Source organism: Petaurus breviceps, unplaced genomic scaffold (assembly GCF_028583685.1).
Source record: "Petaurus breviceps papuanus isolate PSGF00001 unplaced genomic scaffold, PetGlider_PUasm1.0 90845, whole genome shotgun sequence".
Lineage (NCBI taxonomy): Eukaryota > Metazoa > Chordata > Mammalia > Diprotodontia > Petauridae > Petaurus > Petaurus breviceps.
Genome location: NW_027187359.1, coordinates 2,922,851 through 2,942,885, shown reverse-complemented (window position 1 = coordinate 2,942,885; position 20,035 = coordinate 2,922,851). Strand labels below are relative to the sequence as shown.

At 43.5% G+C, this 20,035-nt stretch overlaps 2 protein-coding genes across 2 annotated transcripts in view; one reads left to right on the top strand and one right to left on the bottom strand.

Moving 5' to 3' along the window:
- LMAN2L (lectin, mannose binding 2 like) overlaps positions 1-20,035 on the bottom strand; it is a 102,086-nt gene that overhangs the window by 31,304 nt on the left and 50,747 nt on the right. The window lies entirely within an intron of this gene.
- The window catches only part of FER1L5 (fer-1 like family member 5), a 47,033-nt gene that overhangs the window by 21,392 nt on the left and 5,606 nt on the right, over positions 1-20,035 (top strand). Inside the window, 20 exon segments of the mRNA XM_069071912.1 lie at positions 1,293-1,476; positions 2,611-2,766; positions 5,979-6,137; positions 8,061-8,224; positions 8,918-9,032; positions 9,213-9,315; positions 11,290-11,432; positions 11,981-12,175; positions 12,564-12,711; positions 12,853-12,930; positions 13,296-13,477; positions 13,736-13,897; positions 14,268-14,372; positions 16,004-16,150; positions 16,323-16,485; positions 17,074-17,096; positions 17,821-17,868; positions 18,077-18,178; positions 18,952-19,071; positions 19,844-20,005. Coding sequence (XP_068928013.1) covers positions 1,293-1,476; positions 2,611-2,766; positions 5,979-6,137; positions 8,061-8,224; positions 8,918-9,032; positions 9,213-9,315; positions 11,290-11,432; positions 11,981-12,175; positions 12,564-12,711; positions 12,853-12,930; positions 13,296-13,477; positions 13,736-13,897; positions 14,268-14,372; positions 16,004-16,150; positions 16,323-16,485; positions 17,074-17,096; positions 17,821-17,868; positions 18,077-18,178; positions 18,952-19,071; positions 19,844-20,005 — 2,659 coding nt within the window.

Genomic DNA, 20,035 nt, shown 5'->3' with positions numbered 1-20,035 from the left:
GAGAGAGAGAGAGAGAGAGAGAGAGAGAGAGAGAGAGAGAGAGAGATGGACTCAGCAAAGGAAACTGAGAAGAAACAGCCAGGTAGGAGGAGAACCGAGGAGACCAATGTCACAAAAACCCAGAAAGAAGAGAGTGCCCAGGAGGAAGTGGTCAACAGTGTTCAAGGCTACAGAAATGGCAAGAGAGATGAGGACTGAGAAAAGGCCATCAGATGTGACAATTAAGAGATTAAGTTTGGAGACAGAATGTTTTAGTTGAATAATGAAACCAGAAACTAGGTTGTAGGAAGAGAGGAAGAGAGTAAGAGAAGAAAAAGTGGAGGAATGCACCCAATGTTGACATCTTTTTAAAGAAGTTCAGTCCAGGGGCAGCTAGGTGGCGCAGTGAGTAAGAGCACTGGCCTGGGAGTCGGGAGACTTGGGATCGGTTCCGGCCTCAGATACGTAACACCCACACAAAAATACTGGCTGTGTAACCTTGGGAAAGTTACTTAACCCCAATTGCTTTAAAAAAAAAAAGAAGTTCAGTCCAAAAGGGAAGAGAGAGATAGAATAGCAGCTAGCAGAGATATTGAGGTTTTTAAAAAGGATTGGGGAAGATAAACACATTTGTAAACCACAGCAAAGGAACCAGTGAATATAGAGGCTGAAGATTAGGGAAAGAACAGGGATGATTACAAGGAGCCGTATGGCAGGGAAGGCAGGAGGAAATGGCAAGGGTAGAAGGATTGACTTTGTTAAGGAGAAAGACCAGCTCTTCAGCAGACAAAAGAATGGAGCTTTGACCCAGGGCAGGTAGGAGGCAGCTTGGTGGAAGTGACTTCACAGAGCCTGAGTTTACATCCTGGCTCTATCACTTCTTGCCTATGTTATCTTTGGCTCATTTTCCTTACCTGTGAAATGAATGAGCTGAACTGCAGAGCTTCTAAAGTCTAAGTATAATTGATATCATATTGCTTACCTTCTCAATGTGTAGAGGAGGGAATGAAGGGAGGGAAAGAATTTAGAACTCAAATAAAAAAAAAACATTTAAAATAAATAATAGTAGAGGAAAAAAATAAAAGTAAAAAGACCCTGGAGACCAAAACAAGACATTTTAAAGTCCCTCCCAGCTATAGATTTATGATTCAGCGTTTTGAAAGTCAGGTTGTATGGTTCAGAAATACACTTTTAGATAAACTTCCAACTGTTGTGGAAGGAGCATGATGCACAGAAGAGAGGGAAAGAACGGATAGATGGGGATGTCGACAGGCAGTAGTACTAGCTTCTTCCTCCTCCTGTCCCTATTCCAGGTGGCCTTTGCCTAATGTGACAGACCAACCCTATGTCACAATCCTGGACCAGAATTTATGGAAACTTCGAAAATTAGTCCTTCAGGAATTGGCAGAGGAAGCCAAGAACTGTGAGCATGAATACAAGGAAATGCTGCCCACAGCTGAGAACTGGTTGTATCGGCTCAACGCTGTGCTCCCAGAGGTGGGGCATCTGCTGTCCCCCTCTCTCATTCATTGGAGGGGGATGGAGAGGTTACCTGCTAGGCCTTTCAAAACTGTGGGCCCTTTTCTTTTCTCATGAGCTCTCATATAAGAGTCCTTAAGAAGAGGTAACATTTATTCATTCAATAAGCCATTTCACAAGATCAGGGATCATAGATGGAGCTAGAAGGGGTTTCTTAGGACATCTAATCTAACTCCTTCATTTTACATGAGGAAACTGAGATCCAGGGAAGGGAGATGATGTGCCCAATGTCCACAGAGAGTAAGTTGATGGACTGGAATTTGAACCCAGGTCCTCTGACTCCAGAACTAATACTCTTTCCATTAATTGGTTTTTGTTTTTCAATTAGAAAGCATTTTAAAATTTTATTAACTTTACTCCCTTTACTCCTTTACTCCCTCCCTACACTGACCAAATTTTAAAACAAACCCCTTAACACATAGCACAAAACAGATTCCTACATTAGCCACGTCCAAAAATGTATGGCTGTCTCTATATTTCAAGTTCATCATCTCTCTACTAAGAGGCAGGTGATATGTTTCATCTTCTCATAGACTTGTAGTTTATCACTGCATTGGATCCAAGTTCTAACATCTTTCAAAGTTGTTTTTCTCTTTAATGTTATCATTATATTGAATTATTCTCTTAACTCTCACTATTCTCTGAATCAGCTTATAAAGGTCCTTCCTGGTTTCCTCTGAAATTGTCCATTTCATTATTTCATCCTACACAATAATATCCCATTACATTCACATGCCTCAATTTTGTCTAGCCATTGCCCAATGGGACTCCCTTAGTTTCCAATATTTGGCGACCCTAAAAAGAGCTATTATAAATATTTTTGTACATGTACTTAGATCCTTTTCAGCATTCTTTGATTACTTTGGGGATAAAGGCCTAGTGGTGGTATGGTATTCTTCATTAGTATTTACTATATGTCAGGCACTGTGCTAGGTGATGGGGGTACAAAGGACAACTCACACTAAGGAAAAGGCCCTAAGTAAAAACCTTGGAGAGTAGGAGGCCTAGTCCCCTCTGAGTGTCTTACATATGTCTCCCATTTCCTCTCTGTCCATTTCTCTTCTTCCACCCCTTATCACTTTCCCACATCAGCCTCAGTCTAGCATCCCTGACGTGGTGATTTGGCTCCTGTGCAAAGAGCAGCGTGTTGCTTATGCCCGGGTACCTGCCTATACCATCCTGTTCTCCCAGGCTGGGGCCCTCTACTGTGGCAAATTCTGTGGGAAGGCTCAGACCCTCTTCATGCAGGTGAGAAGGGCTTTGGCTTCTTCCCCCAGAGACCTTAGTAAAGAAGTATAAAGAATGGTAGGGCCCATGGGATAATAATAATAATAATAATAATTAGCATTTATATAATGCTTTAAGGTCTGCAAAGCACTTTACAAATGTTATCTCATATTATCCTAGCCCTGGGAGGTAGGTGCTATTATTATCCCCATTTTACAAGGGAAGAAGTTAAAGTGAAATGACTTGCCCACGGTCATGAAGCTAGGAAGTATCTAAGGCTATATTTGAACTCAGGTCTTCCTGACTCCAGATCTAGCACTCAACCCACTGCTTCTGTTCATTACCATGATTCATTCATAGCACCCCTGAATTCTCTTGGCCCAGCTGGCCCCTGGGAGTGTATAGGGTTGGGATGAGAGCAAATCTAATTGTGTGAGCCCCTCTCTCTGTGATTATTAAGTAGATAGGTGAATATTCTCAAAGGATCTGTGATTTCTTTAGTATGGAGAACTCCCTTCAACAGATCAGACAAGTCAATCTCTTAATCGATAAATCCTAGGGATGCTTGTGATGTGTCAAGTTTAATTGATTTGACCAAGATGACATAATAAATTTCAAGGGATTCAAAGACTAAATATTTAGAACTAGAAAGGACCTTAGAGTGATCAAGCCCTGTTCCTTCATTTCACAGTTAAGGAAACTGAGGTCTAAAAAGGGAAGTGACTCATCCAGGGTCATAAGGGTCATACAGCTAATATGTGTCAGAAGATCAGAGGATTATAGATTTCAAGCTGGAAAGGCCCTTGGAGGTCATCAGGTTCAACTCTCTCATTTTACAAATGAGGAAACTTGAGGCCCAGAAAGGGGAAATGACTTATCTAAGATTTCACAGGCAGTAAATGGGAAAGGTAGAATTTGAACCCAGGACCTCTGACTCCAAATCCAGGACTCTCCCCACACAAAGCTATCTCATACCTTAATAAACACTGACATTTATATAGGCTTCAAAGTTTGCAAAGTACTTTGTGTGCATTATTTTTGAAGAAGCAGCATGGTCTGGCAGGCAGAGAAACCGGATTCTGAAGTCAGAGGACCTCAGTTTCAAATCCAGCCTGTAATGCCACCATCTGAATGACCTTGGTGTATATTCAGTGATCTCACTGGGCCTCAGTTTCCTCATCTATAGATGATGATGATGATGATGATGATGATAGATAGATGATATAGATAATGAGAAGGCTGGACTAGATGGCTCTGAGGGCCCTTCCAGCTCTCTGTCAATACCAGTCTTTTGCTCTCATGTAGATGCTCACAACAATTGTTCCAGGTGGGTGGTACAAGAAGGGACAATCTGAATTCACATCTTCCCGATGCCAAAGTCCAGCAGCACTCTATCCCCTACATTCTACTGCCTCCATATACAGTCAAAAGTGGATTAAAATAAATATTAATAATGCTACAAAATTACAAAGCTTGGGCCCAAAAAGGAGAGAAAGGAAATCCCCCCTTCCTTTGTGGAGGGGAAGGTATGGGGTGTGGAACACCCCATATATCACTATATATATGTCTGTCTGTGTACATACACATATATATGTATATATATATATATATATATATATGTATGTGTGTGTGTGTGGGCATGTATATATACACAGACACATGTATACATAAATATTTTTAAAATTTTAATGCAAGGTATGAAGCACTCTACACACACACAGTTTTTAATTTTTATTTCACTGAAACACCAATATATCACTTAAAAATTTTTTTTTATTTTATTGGAACACTTCATACATCGCTTAAAAATTTTTTTTTCAATTTTATTTTTATTTTATTCTCTTTCTCACCCCACCAGTGCCCCCAGCCATGGAGAAGGCAAGAAATACAATACTCATTATACATATGAAGTTATATAAAACATATTTCCACCTTAGCCACGTTACAAGGGGGAAAAAAAGCCAGAAAAATAAAGTGAAAAACATATGCTTCAATCAGAGTTCGTCAATTCTCTTATTGCCATAGTTGTAGAGGAGGCAGCTAGGTGGAAGAGTAGATAGAGACCTGGACCTAAAGTCAGGAAGACCTGTTTCAAATCCAAACTCAGACATGTATTAGCTCTGTGACTCTTGTTAAGTCTCTTAAACTGTCTTTCTCAATTTCCCCATCTGTAAAAACAGAAATAATAACAGCACCTACCTCCCAGGGATGTTGTAAGCATAAAAAAGTATGATACTTGCAAAATGCTTTACAAATCTTATTTATTTATTGCTTTTTGGAGGTAAGAAGGTAGGGTAATTGGGGTTAAATGACTTGCCTGAGGTCACAAGCTAGTTTTGTGTTAAGTGTGTGAGGCTGCATTTGAACTCAGGTCCTCCTGACTCCAGGGCCTATGCTCTATTCACTGAACCACCTAGCCGCCCTTGCTTTATAAGTCTTAAAGTGCTATATAAATGCTAGCTATTATGTACTGATGGTTTTGCTGGGGGGAAAGGGGGGAAGAGTTTCTCTTCCTCTTAAAAAAAAATTAAATAGGATCACTCTCTGAGAAGGGTAAGGAGAAGGGATACAGAAAGAACACAAAAAATGTCAATAAAAATTTATTTTTTAGGGTGGCTAGATGGCGCAGTGAATAGAGCATCAGCCCTGGAGTCAGGAGGACCTGAGTTTGGATCCTACCTCAGACACTTAACACAAAAACTAGCCATGTGACCTTGGGCAAGTCACTTCACCCCAACTGCCCTCCAAAAACAAAAACAAAAAATTATTTTAAAAAAAAAATGAACATTAAGATGGCAGGCGGAGCACACTTCCTAAGGTGGAAAGAAGTCACAAAAAGATAACAGTGCCTGTGGAGAAGAATGTTTCTAGGCAATGAGCCCCAATATAAAGGGGAATGCTAGCTATAGGATTCTGTGTATATTCACTGGTCATGGTTTGGAGTGTTTTCAAGCACAGGCAAGTAGAGTCACCACCTGCTTATCCTCCACCAGCTGCCTCCCTCACTGCCCATTTGCCTGTTCCCTACCCTATGCAAAGTTCAGGGCAAAGTAATTATGCCAACTGACCATATTCCAAGGAGAGCTTTGAAGGCCTTCTTGGATTCAACTGCCTTCAAGTTAACATCACTAAGTCACAGTGGCTGGGACAAAGGTGGGTCAGGCTTAGAAGCCATTAGGGGAGAAGAAAGCTAGACTCATTCCAGGTGTTACACCCTTGCTTCATTGCCTCAGTACTCAAAGGAACAAGAATCAAAGACTTTACTGGAGGCCCAAGAGCAGAAGGGAATAACGGCAGCCCAGCTCCGAGTGTGTATGTGGTTAGGCAGTGTCTTGGACAGCAATGATCTGGCAAAGACTGGCTATCATGATTTCATCTTCTATTCAAAGACAGTAAGGAGCCTAAATGGGACTTGTAGTCATAGGGTGATGGGGCTGGGAAAGGGGGAGGAGGAGGAGATATTGGGGGGAGAGAGAGAAAGAAGAATGTAAGAGAAGACTGAGAGGATGAGGTGCCCAAGAAAGGACTTGTTTTTACTCACAGAATTTTTGAATTGAAGGGGAACCTAGAGGTCATTTTATAGATGAGGAAATGAAAGCCCAGATGTAAGTCCCTTCCTCAGGGAATGAGAAGTCATGAATAGGATGAGGCAAGAGGTCCTTGGAGAACTGAGGCCAAGGGAAGGAACTTCCTCCCTCAGACAAAGGGATAAAACATGGAAGAGGTATGGTGCAAAGCCATTTCTCCTCTTCTCCCTCTCCTATCCAATTTTCTTCTACACAGATTTTTTTTTAGAGGAGTGGATCTGATCTGTGAATTAATCTATAGAGGGAACTCTCCAGAAATGCTCTACAACTTAGAATCTTAGAGATTTAGAGACTCCAAGGCTGGCTCCCCTATCTACTACACCAATGTCATCCTCTCCAGTTGACTTCTTGTAGCAGCAACCACACTGGCATACCCAGGATGGCTGCTAGCACAGGTTCTTATATCTGCTTTACTGGGAAAGACAGCTGTTTAAGGGGTCAACAATCTTTTTTTTATTACATTCACTAGTTCAGGGGAAAAGTCAGCACCCCAAACTTCAAAGAAAATACAAGCATTGAAAATAAAGACCAAGAGACAGGGCTCTGACTGCCTTAATCAACTATACACTTTACATACATCCCTGGATCAAGACAGCATTTTCATCTGAGCAGTAAGGGAGCTCTGAACACAAAATCTTGACCAGGGAATCATCAAATCCCCCCCAAAGCAAAATACCAACTCAGAGTATACATACACATCTCAGAGCCAGAAGGCATCACAACCCTCTTGATTCAGTGCCTAATTAGAAATGAGCAAAAGGTGTGAAAGCCTTCCCACAAACAAGCCTCCCCTAAGCAAGCTTCCCTTAATGGGTTCCATGTGAGGCCTATTAATGGTCAGGGAAGATCTTACATCCCATTACCATTACACTCCTGATAGTATACTTGAAAGTTGTACATTCTCACTGGTTCCTGCCCTTACCTCACTGCTTTAGGCCCCCACTACTCCCTGACGCCCACCATTACCAGCTCTCCTCACCAGCTCAGCACATTCATTTGCCTCCTGCCCAAGCTGTACCTACAAAGCATTTGGTCTTCCTTTTCCTGAGATCCTGCCTTCCCTTCGATTCAAACTATATCTTTATAAAGTCACTTCCTCTGATAATCAGGACTCCTTTCTACTCAAAGGAATCCTTCTCTTGGCCTCACCATTCCCTTGAGCTTCCCTATCTCTCTCCTCCCCTTAAACCAGAAAAAAACCTTTATACTCTTTGCCTTCCCTGCCTCACCACCTACTCTGGTCTGTCACCTTGCAATCTGGCATATGTCCCGTCTCAAACTTCTTGGTTCATCGAGTGCCCCTCCTAACCTAGGCTCTAGTTTCTGCCTGCCTTCACTCTGCAGCCAGGTGGGAAATTGGGTGGGTAAAGCCCCCAAATACATATAAAGCTCTTTATAAATCTTAAAGTGTTCTGACAATGTCAATTATTATTATTGTTGTTGTTAAGCATAGTGCAATGGTGTTCATGTGTTATAATTTTAAGAGTACTATATTTTAAATCAGAGGATCTGGATTTGACCACTATAAGCTCTGTTTTTTGTTACCTGTTTGCCTTTGAGCAAGCTATTTTGTCTTTTTGGGCCCTGTTTTCCTCATATGTAAAATGGCTGGGGAGCGGGGAGGGACACTGGACTAGATGGCTTCTGTGGTTCATCCATTTCAGCTCTAAGGATATCATTCTATGACCTCATCTCATATTTGTGTATGTGCCTTATTATCTCTCTCAGTATGAGAACCAAGCCATGTACCAGGGCAAGTGGGGACCAGAGGGACTGAAAAACTATCCCAGCTTCTCTGATGCCACTGGACACCAGACTCTCCCCAAGGAGAACTTCCAAGTGCCCAACGGATGGCGCTGGCAAGGAAGCTGGTTTGTGGAACCCCAGACAAGGTGAAGCTGGCAGAGGATAGGACAGGGACAACAGTGAGAATGAGATGGGATGAGTAGGGGCTGAGTCAATGTCCATGGATATATATCACTGACTTTACCCTATCCTGCCCAGGCTCTTATTTAGAGCCTTCTGTTACCCACTCTGGGTGAACAACTCTAGTGGAAGATGAAGAGAAATACCAGTATGTAATTAGCAATGGGAGGGAAGGATGGTCATGAGACAAACACCTTGCCATTAAGCTAGGGATAGACCTGGCCTTGTCTAGTCAGCACACAAAGTTGTAACTGAAAATTCTTTTACCTGGGGTAAAACCAGTGGTGGGGGTAGAAATGGGGGTGGCACTAAAGAGGATAGATAGTTCAATGGGGAGTGGGAAAGTCATGGAAATTGTGACTGGACAATCTCATCAGGAGAGTAAGGCTCATCCCTCTGCCCAGCTCTCAGAGGAACAGAGGGAAAAGTCAGTCCCAGAGAAATGTTCCATGGTAACAGGCCCCCAAGGGGCAGCCCTGAACAGGGCATAGGCTGATGAAATATCATGAGGCTTTGGGGAGAAAGTACCTTGGGTCCCTCCTTAAATGTCAGAAAGTTCAATGAGGACATTGTATGGGGCTAAAAGATGGAAGAGGTCAAACAGGCTGGTGAGACAGGTATGAGTACAGGTGTCTCTACTGTCAATCTCTTCCCTTCAGATTCATTCTAGACACAGACATCAACCAAAATCAAATACTGGAGGAAGTGTATGAAAACCAGACCCGGAACGTTTGGGGAAGTTGGGCTCCAGCTGCCATTCCAAACACTGATATGGTGAGTAAGAGTGGTATCCTTAAAAAGGGATAGGATAACCAAAGCCATGCAGAAGATATAAATCAGGGATTACTACAGTATGGATGAAATAGAATAAGGTATTTAGGAGTGTTGGAGATGGATGGAATACTGGATTGCCCTTCCCCTAGTTCACTCTCTTCCAATTCATCCCTTCTACAGATAGGACAGCCTGTACAAGCTAGGGAAAACATGAAGTGCCCAGAAGGCTGGTCCATCAAGGAAAACTGGAATGTGGAGTTAAACCGGGCAGTGGATAATGAAGGCAGGTCCTGTTATCTTTGGGAATGTCAGCCTATTGGAAGGGTCCCAGCTCCCAAACTACTGTTATTAAAACTTAAATGGTCTTAAAGTCTCTTCTAGCTTTACATCTATGAGCATATAAACCAGCCCAACAGTGAAGGATAGTGTCAGAGACACAAAGAAAGTATGACCCACTGCACGATCCCACCCCAATAAAAGTTAGAATTTTGGGATACTAAGTCTATAAGACAGTGCAATGTAGTAGAAAGAGTCATGGGTTTGGAATTTTTCTTAAATATTTGTAGAAATTCTTTGAATTTAGTTGACTGAGAGTTAGGAGACCTGGTTTAAAATCCCAAATTTGTGGGCTGGAGGGGCAAGGGTCCTTTCCAGGACTGCAATTCTAAATTCTATACAGATTGAAGCATATCTTTTTAACTGTATTTTTCTTGAGGTTTTGGGGTTTTTTGGTGTATGTTTTCTTTCACAACATGACTATTATGGAAATGTTTTGCATCACTATACATGTATAACCTATATCTAATTGCTTGCCTTCTCAATGGGGAATGGGGGTAGGGAAGGAGGAAGGGGGAGAAGTTGGAACTCAAAAGTTTTATAAAAACAAATTTTAAACATTATTTTTACATGTAACTGAGGAAAATAAAATACTAAATACATTTTTGAAAAAGAAAAAAAGACAATTATATATTCTATTCTACTCTATTATTCCATTCTCTTATTTTTTAATTTTATTCTATCTTGGTCTGTTCTATTTCATTCTATCCTGTTCTGACAAGCTTTAGAACAAGTTTCCCCTACTACAATTAAAACTTAATTACTTTGCTTCATTCCGTTTTGATTCAATAAATATTTATTAGAGGCCTCCCATGAGCCAGGCCCTTGTTAGGCACTAAGAACACAAAAGAGAAAAAATAAAAAAGAGTCCTTGTCCTCAGGTGTGTGGGTAGAGAACAATGAATACATAAATAAGTAGGTGCAAAGAAATTTCAGGGGGAGATAGAGCCCACAACACTGGAAAGATCAAGAAAGGCTCCCATAGGGTGTGATATCTAAGCTGAGCTTTGAAGGCCAAGATGGAGGTTCCAAGAAGCAGAAATGAGGAGGGAATGAGGGAAAATAATTTGTATTCTCCTGGCTATGCCTCTAAATACTTCACAGTTACTGTCATTTCTCCTTTTCTCCTGTGCAAAAAGTCATAGCACCATTAGTCTTTCAAAGATTCATAGACTGTTAAAACTGGAAGATTTAGAGCTCATCTACTGTAACTCTGCCATTTTTCAGGTGCAAAAACTTATATCCCTAGTAGAATGTAAGCCCCTTGAAGGCAAGAACTGATTTTCATATGTTCATCTTGCCTTTGCATCCCCAGAACCTACCCAGTACCTTTCTGCCTTCCCACATGTATGTGCATGGTATACACACACACACACACACACACACACACACTCACACACACTCCAAATCTTTGATTATATCAGTATAGGGAACATCTAGTTTGGCAATTCCTTCCACAAATACTAGTTAGATATTCTACATATGGTGCTGGAAAACTGCCAGAAGCACTGAGAGTTTTAGTAACTTGCGTCTGACCAAAGAGCCAGTACATAAAGGTCACAGGCAGGGGTCAAGGGCTTCCTAACTCAGATACCAGTCATCTATCCATCATTCTATGTTGCCTCTTGCCTTGCACATTGTGGGCACTTAACATGCTTACAAGTTTGCATTTGTTTAGTTTGTAAACTAAAGGTCCAGAAAAAAGAAATTACTTTTCTAAGATCACATTGTTAGTGGCAAACCTGGGGCTTAAACCCAAGTTTTCTCACTCCTAGTACTGGGTTCTTTCCAGTTGTACCTTCCAGGGTCTATTTCTTGGTGCTTTAATCAATCTACTTGTCCTCCCCTAAACTTTCTTTATGTTTTCTATGCCTCACTAGAATTGGGCAGTCAAAAGGCTGATAGGTCCTGCTTCCTACAGGCTGGGAGTATGGTGTGGGGATTCCTCCCTCGGGTATCCCCAAAGCTTGGACTGCTGTGGAGAAAACCTATCATTCCTGGCGCCGCCGCAGATGGGTGAGACAGAGATACCAGAACACTGGAGAGCAGAGATATGAACACAAGGTAGCCACCTCCTGGTAGGCAGTGTGGTCAAGAGAAAAAGATTGAGCCAAGAGGGTTCTCATCTCACCCCACACCCCAAACTTTTCTATTTCACTAACTGTGCGTTGAAATGCTGCTTCAGACTCTTCCTAGCTCTGTCACCTTGGACAAGTTCCTGAATCTCTCTGAGTCTGTTTCCTCATTTGTAAAATGATACCTTCTTCATAGGACTGTTGTAAAGACCATCTAAAGTAATATAGGTAAAGCATTTTGCAAACCATAAAGTACTTTGTGTAAGACATTTTACCTTCCACTTCTGTTCACTGTATCGATATCCTCTTACCCTTTCCTTTTTTTTGTCTTCATATCTTTTCACTGCTGTTCAGACCACATTCCTACAACCCTATAGCCTTTCTGTGCTTTGGGTCATCTCTCCTAGAGGAGGCCCTCTGGGTTGTGTTGGAACACCAGGGATTAAGGCAAAGGAAAGAGGCTGAACTACTCTGTTAAGCCCCTCCAAGTCTCTCTGTGTAAAGCTTCCACACTGTCTCTTCTCTGACTGCTCACAGCAATCACCTGTCCTATCTGGAGAAGAAGAAGGCTGGGAATATAGCTCCTTTGGCTCCAAATTTGACCCAGATCCACAGCCAGGCAGCATGTTCCGCCGCCGCTGCTGGCACCGTAGCATGGTACCCACTGGGGACGTCAGTATTTCTCCCATCTTCTTCCTGGAGAGATCCTTGGTAAAAGATAATGAAAATAATGTTCCTCCTTACTCCATTCCTTCTCTCTCCTGTAGTTCTACCCCAAAGCAAAGCACAAATCAGCCCCTGCCAAGTACAAAGGGCTTAAGGGTGGGAAATGGGCCACAATCAAAGGTTCCCAAGATCCAAGGTACCCAATGTCAACCCCAGTTCCTAAGAGTCCATGGATCTACCATAAAACCCTACCTTACTCTCAAGCAGGGTCCTTGGTCTATAACACAGCTTCACTGGATTAAGCCTGGGGAAAGAGTTCACTGTCTTTCATTCCCACGATCACCAGAGTGGGCCTTGGTTTTAAACCTGGCTCTGGGCAAGTAGGGATCCAAGGAAAGCCTGAGATATTTTGGTGAGAGGCCATCCTGGATGACAGGAAATAGAGGAGGAGAAGAGGAAGAAACCAGAGGAGGAGGAGGAACAGAAGGCAGAAGAACAGGGAGAGGTTAAAAAGGAAGAGAAGGATATCATGACTTCAAAAAGAGCTTTAACAGAGACACCCCAACAACTCGGCACTCTTTTCATCTACTGCATGATCTACAGTGAGCACCTTAGATGGGGGGCATGCCCAAGGGCACCAGAGGTCTAGCTTCTAAACAGAATAATAGAATAGATGGGTGGTTGAGGGCTAAGGAGACCTAGGAAAGGTGGACATATATGTGTGGCTTCTGTGTCTCCTCTAGAACCGCAGTACTACCAGCTTTTCTGCTATATCTACCAAGCCAGAAACCTGATGTCTAATCATGTTCAAACCTTCTCAGGTAATCACCTTCTTCTCCCATGATCTGTCATCCCTCTATAGAACCCAGAGCTATAATGACAGTGGAGTTCTCTGGAGATCTGAGTGTGGGCTGTGCCACTGTAGTGGCTTTGCCCAAGAAATAGCCACCACTTCCATAAAACAGTTAGGACAACTTTCTATGAGGTCAAGGCCACCAAGAAGAGTCCCTGGAGGACAGAAGGTTGGACTAATAGAGGTTAAAGATGCTTCCTAACCCCCCAACACTACCACTTAAAAAATGAACAAAAGGGAAAACTACTAGATAAATGACCATGTGCTCTCTGGGCTAGATGAATCCCTCACCCTTCTTTCTATTTTTTATTCTCCCTCCTCCCCCATGCCAAGACTCTTACATTCAGGTGGACTTCTTGCACTATGGCCAGCGCACCCGGACACTAGAGACTTCCCTGGTCCCAACGTGGGACCAGACGTTGGTCTTTGACCACATTCTACTCTATGAGAAACCCCAAGATATAGAAGAAAACCCTCCCCTCATATGCCTAGAGCTCTGGCAGCTGAATTCCTATGTACGTGGGCAGCCACGAGTTAAGTGGGGGCCTCCATTACTGTTCCTGCAACTCTTGCTTTGGGCATGGTTTATTCCTGTGCCCCAATTTGAGGGGGTGCTGATGGCACTTGCTGTGCAGATCCCCATCCCAAAGACCAGAGCCCTCAGTGTTGGCCTGTGACTTTCCCCTTTACTGTTACATATCTCAATCCATAGAATTCCAATACCCCAATCCATCTCAGCCAACTTTCTAAGGTCTAATTTTCCTGTACTCCAGGGCAAGGGGAGCTTATGGGGGAGGAGTATGTGTTCACCAGTTGTCTGTCTAGATCTCCAAAGGCGAACCCTACCTCTGCTAAGCTGGCATTCCATCAGCAAAGAGCCAGGGGAGGAAGAGGGAGAGATTCTGGCTGCTTTTGAGCTTATCCTAGAGACTGAGGTACTAAGACTGGCAATTCAGTTGTGAAGGGCCTCACATCCTCCAACTTCCCAATCCCTTCCACAGGACAGACAAAGGGCAAGTCCACTGGGTGGGCATTGGGGGTGAGAAGTGAGGACTAGGTATCAGAACACTTTGGTTGTCTCAACCCCATGAATGGAAAGGAACCACATGTGAAATTCTCAGCCTTCGAGACTCTAGGGCCTCCTCAAAGAAGCTTCCAGGGACCCAAATAAGCCCTACCTGAGGTGGAGGGGAAACTGGTCTCAACTCCAATGAGTCCTTAATGTTTGTACTACACTCAGGATCCTAGAATCATAGCTAGAGAACTGGAAAGAGGTCTTATAGGTCACTCTCCTTCACTCTTCAGATGGTCAGTAACCAGAAATCTCCATTCATGAGTATTCCCTGGAAGAATGGCTACTACACCCTCCCCAGAAACATCCAGCCCTCCTTGAAGAAAACTGCCATTGAGGTGAAAGGACTGGGAGAGTAGGGGATGGGTGGTCCTAAAAGTTGGTAACAGGAAAACCTGTGGGTGCCCAGGAAAAAGGCTCATGATTCAATCCCAGCAGAAGTGATAAGGGGGTTTGGACTTTCCTTCTCTTCAAACACTCCTTTTGGCCCTTCTTATTCCTTGTCTCCACGTTTCTTGGATCCCACCTGTCTGAAAGGAAGTACAAGAGCTGAAGTGGGGGAGAGGAAAGGGGAATGGAGACTCTAATGCTATCTGACAGAATGTGGTAGCACTTGGTTCCACTTGATGGTCAGAAGTTCAACAAGGTCTACCTTTCAAGGACCCACTAACCTGTGTGCCTAGACACATGACAAGAGTGAAAAGAGTAACATCTTCAGTGGGATCATCTTCCCATAATCTATGGTTGTACCAAACCAGCCTTCCCTCTGTTCCTCGTTTCTGGGTTTTTGCACTGGTCACCTCCTAGGCCTAGAATGTACTCCCTCACCACTACTTCATAACCCTTACTTCCTTCGAGATTCAGCTCAAGTACCACCTTCTACACACAAAGCTCTTCTTAATCTCCCAGCCATTGATTTTTTACAGATTTATTCTGAATATACTTCTGTATATAAATGTCTTCTCCTCTAGAACGTAAGCTCCCCCAAGGTAGGAACTCTTGTATTTGGGGGTTAGGAGGGGAGTGGGCTTTGTAACAGTAGTGGGCACTTAATAAATGTTTGCTGATTGATAGACTGGAAGCCCCCCCACAGGCAGGGACCATTTCCAATCCAGGGCCTTTGGCACTGTTACTTTGGTACACCTGTATTTTACAATAGCACCTACTGGTTGAGAAGGAGGAGGGTGAAAGAGTCTAATTATTAATCAAAAATTTATTGAGCACTGCCAGTACCCAGCACTATGCTAGGTACTATAGAGGATAAAAGTGGTGTATGACATACTTCCTGCCTCAAGGAGCTTACAAATCAGGAGCAAAGTCCAAATTTAAACACATTAAATATTCTGAATTTATTTATTTATTTATTTATTTTTGCCTTTTGGAGGGCAGTTGGGGTTAAGTAACTTGCCCAAGGTTACACGGCTAGTTTTTTTGTGTAGGTGTTAAGTGTCTGAGGCGGAACCAAACTTGGGTCCTCCTGACTCCGGCCCAGTGCTTTACTCACTGTGTCATCTAGCTGCCCCAATGGTCTGAATTTAGGCACATGAAATGGCTAGATGACAACATAAAAATGGAGACATCAGATTTGAAGATGTATAGGAGACACTAGGGGTCTTAGGTCAGAGCAAGGAGACCCATAACAGAAGGCTTCAGGGAGGTGGTAGGGCTTGAGCTAGGCTGTGAAGGTCAAGATACAGTGGGTGTTCAATGGAACACTTCTGGCACTATTTCCATGAGCCTTAATTTAGGACTTAATCTGTGTCCATCTCTTCTTTGGTACACATATGATTAAAACACAGCCCTTTGATGTAAAGTTTTAATCTCTACTTTTCCCCAGCTCAATTTATACTGTCTACTGGTTAATATAAAGTTCCCAGAGCATGACAACACCCCTATAACAACATGGATCTGTTTCATTACTCTGGTCTCTTAATACTACCCCCTTTCCTGTCCCTTCTTCCTCTGACAGATCCTGGCTTGGGGGCTAAGAAATATACAAAAGGCAAACTCTCCCTGGCTACTGGTGGAATGTGGTGAGGAAACCCTGAAGACAGCTCAGATCAAAGACTATCACTCCAATCCCAACTTTCCCCAGGCTGCCCTCCTACTCACTCTGGTAAGGAAGGCAAAGGGAAGGAAGGTGTTCTTATCGTGAAATGGGAGAGGAGAGGGGGGAAAATGATTTTAAAAGAAGTGAGGACAGAGGCGTGAAGGAAGATGAATGTAGGGATGATAAGAAGTCTTGGGAATGGGCACCAATCCTCCTTATCTGCTGCCTGGGTTCATAGTTCCTGCCTCAGGAGGAAGCATATGCCCCACCCCTGGTGCTGAAGGTGGTAGACGAGCAAAACTTTGGCATCCAGATGGTGGTAGGCCAGGCCATTGTCTACTGTTTGCGTCCATATTTCTGTGACCCCTGGGCTGAAGGCTACGTACCCCCACGCCTTCCTGGTATGAAACTTTCTAATTTTCTCTGATCTCCTTTCCCTACTCCCCATATAACCCCTCCCATTACCTTAGCCTTCAATCTCCTCTCTGAAAGAAATTGGCTTATTTTGGGATATGTGCCCCTCTATCTCTTCCCAACATCCCTTTTCTCTGCTCTGACCTCTCCTTAGTTCCTTCTCATTCCAGAATAGATCCTTAGGATTACAAAGTCATCCCCACTCTAGAATCAAAGAATGTCAGAGATGGAAGGGATCTTTCCATACCTGAAAAGGACACTCTCTACAATATACCCAACTGCTGGCACCCAAGCTTTGCTTAAAGAACTATAATGAAGAGGAACCAACTATCTTCCCAAACAGCCCAATCCACTTTTGACCAGTTCTAATTGTTGGGAAGTTTTTATCCTAACATCAAGCCCATATTTACTTCTTCACTGCTCTACTTCTGCCTTCCGGTGCCAGGCAGAGCAAGTCCAATCCTTTTTTCCCATGTGACAGTCCTTTAAATATTTACAGACAGCAATCTTGCTGGCCCCACTTGGTAAGTCTTGTTTCCAAGCTAAACATTCTCAATTCTACCTCTGCCCCATAGCTATACCCAAGAAGAAGAGAGATGTGAGTGAAGACCATGTCACCCCACTCCCAAGTACTTCATCGTTCTCCCTTCCCATCAGGGAAGCAGTCTTAGTTCTTCTTTTCCCAGGGACCCAAAGCCTTCCTTCCCAAAAGTAGGGTGGTATAGTTTGAACAAAGTTTAACCACTTTCATATAAGGGGGTATGGTCTAAATAAGAAATCAGAGCTCTTGGGTCCTAATCCCAGACAATCCTTTAGACAAGTTGAGGCAAGTCCATTCTTCTTCAAGGCTTCACTTTCCTCATGAGTACTGAAAACTGGGCTTTCACTGTCATTACCCCCCCCCCATTCCCAGGGGGTCACTATGGCTAAAAAACCAAAGCCTTTCCAAGCAAGGAGAAGAGGAAAACTTTAGGGAGAGGAGGAAAAGGAAGAGAGGCAAGCCCTTGCCCCACCAGTCCCTTCCCCATTTCTTGAGATAGCATAGTATGGTGTCCAGGGGACTGGAGCTGAGAGTCAGGAAGACTTGTCCAAATTCTGCCTCAAATACCTAGTAGGTGGCCAGCTCTGGGCAAGTCATTTATCACTCTAATCAGGCCTCAGTTCCCTTACCTACAAAATGAGAATAGCACCTCATAGGGGGGAAACTGAGAATGTATGTAAAATACTTTGTAAATCTTAGTGCTAAATAAATGTAAATTATTGCAAGTTAAGGGAGGGCAGCGTTTTATCTCACACCTCTCCTTTCCTCCTTCTTTCTCCAGTTTTTTGATCACAAGTACAGAAGTTTCCTCAAGCCCAGACACAGTGAGGTGACATGAAGTTCCTACCCTTAGGAACCCCAATTACCAGGGAACCTACCTTATGAGGGTGGGGACAGGCTGATCCCAGAAAGCTAAGTGTTGAGAGGTTCTAGTTACTTCATCAAGAAAGGGGTATTCTAGGACTGATCCTGTCATGGGTTGGTGTACTGGATGCCCCTGATAACAATGCCAGCTTTAGATCCCCTTGCCCTCACAGGAAGAGCATATGCATGAAGTTGATTGGTGGAGCAAGATGTTTTGGGCATCAGGAGAGGGCCCTAAGAGGTGGAACTACAAGAAAGACTACTATGCTCTGAAGGTGATCTTCTAGGGAGTCTTGTCCCAGAATTATTTCATTTGATTATAGGTCATAGTCTAGGATCAAAGATTTAGAGCTGGAAGGGCCCTGAGAGAGAGAGAGAGTGTAGAGACACAGACAGGCAGAATCATAAACAGAACAAGCTATACTGGTGTAAGACACACATTACTTCCCCCAGTCAGTGCTGATAGCTTATCTCTATCAATAAATGACTCCCTTCCCCTTTGTTATTTAACTTTAGCACCAATAGTCACTCATGGAATTTTGGCTCCTTCTTACAAAGGAGATTCAGAGCTGGGAGGGATCTTAGAGGTCCTAATAGTTTCTCTAAAGAACCATCATAGAGATGGAGTTTCCCTCAAGTTGGTTGTACCTTTCTCCGTGGTATCCCACTGGAGAAGAAGTCAGGGGGTTGAAGGACACCTCTGCCCCTTCCAGCAGGCACATCATGTGTAGAAAGTCCCTAAGCTTTAAAACAGAATTAGATAAGTGATCAGTGTCCCCATGCCTCCTTCCAAGCCTGCATGGGACAAGAGAATTCTTCAGCCTTTAGAAGGGGGCCCTACATAGAGTGATTTTCCCTGGGCCTCTGTAAATCTCCCAAGCCCTGATAGCAGACGGAACCTGCAACTATGTTATCCTTGGGAAATAAAGAATGGGGTTCAGGAGGGGTGTCACCTCCCACTGTGCCTTCTAAATCTTTTTCTAACCCTTAACCCCCCCCCCCCAACACATACACATACACACACACACTCACTCTCTCTCTGCACCAGATATATGACTGTGAGCTGGAAGCTGTACCAGACTTCCAAGGCCTGCAGGACTTCTGCCAGACTTTCAACCTCTACAATGGACAGAAGACTGAAGATAGCCCTGTTGTGGGGGAATTCAAGGTGAGGTTGAACATCATTCTATTTTGTGTCTACTGCCACTTAACCTTCCTCATTCTTTTATTTCTACATTTTAGTTTTCCTGATCCCAGAAAGTGACTCATCTTTCCCCACAAAATGATAGTTTGACTTCTCTGAAGAAAACAGTAGGGTGGGCAGAGGGAAGGAACAGATGAGCAGTTGGTGAGAATGGGGACATATGGATAATTCAGACTTACCTAACATGGACAGGTAGTGGATATGGAACACTGGACGTGGAGTCAGAGGATCCAGGTTCAAATCCCAACTTTGCCACTTAACTGAACTTGTCGTATCCTCTCTGGGCTTCAGATTCCTCTATAAAATGAGGTAGTTGGACTAGATGTCCCCTGCGGTCCCTTTCAGCTCTATTTTTATAATCCTACAATGAGGATGCTTGCATTCTCAGCTCCACCCCATGACTATAGTCCTACACACTTTCCGTACAAAGCTAGGTTCAAGTTTCTGGGGAAAATAAAAGGTTACAGGATTGGAATGAATATATAGGATCTGAGACTAGTGACTACTGAAGAACTTCCATTATCCCCATCAAACCATTACCTCTCACCATGTCCTTCCTTAATGACCTTGGCTCAATCTACCACTATCTTCCCAGAATCATTCTTTCCGTCTCTTCATTATTTTCCGCATGGCTGGAGACCACTGCTCTTTGGGAGCCAATGAAGCTTAGGCAGCAGACAGCATCTCTTCACTGAGGAACTTCTAGGCTATCACACCACACTCTATCCCCCACCAGGGCCTTTTCCGGATTTATCCACTTTCTGAGAATCCCAAACAACCCAGCCCTCCACGCCAGTTTCAGAATCTGCCTGAGAGAGAGAGTGGCCCACAGAAGTGCCTTGTCCGAGTGTATGTAATACGGGCCATCAACCTGCAACCCAAGGACAACAATGGTTTGGTAATACCCAGTATCTCACCTGGAGTCTCC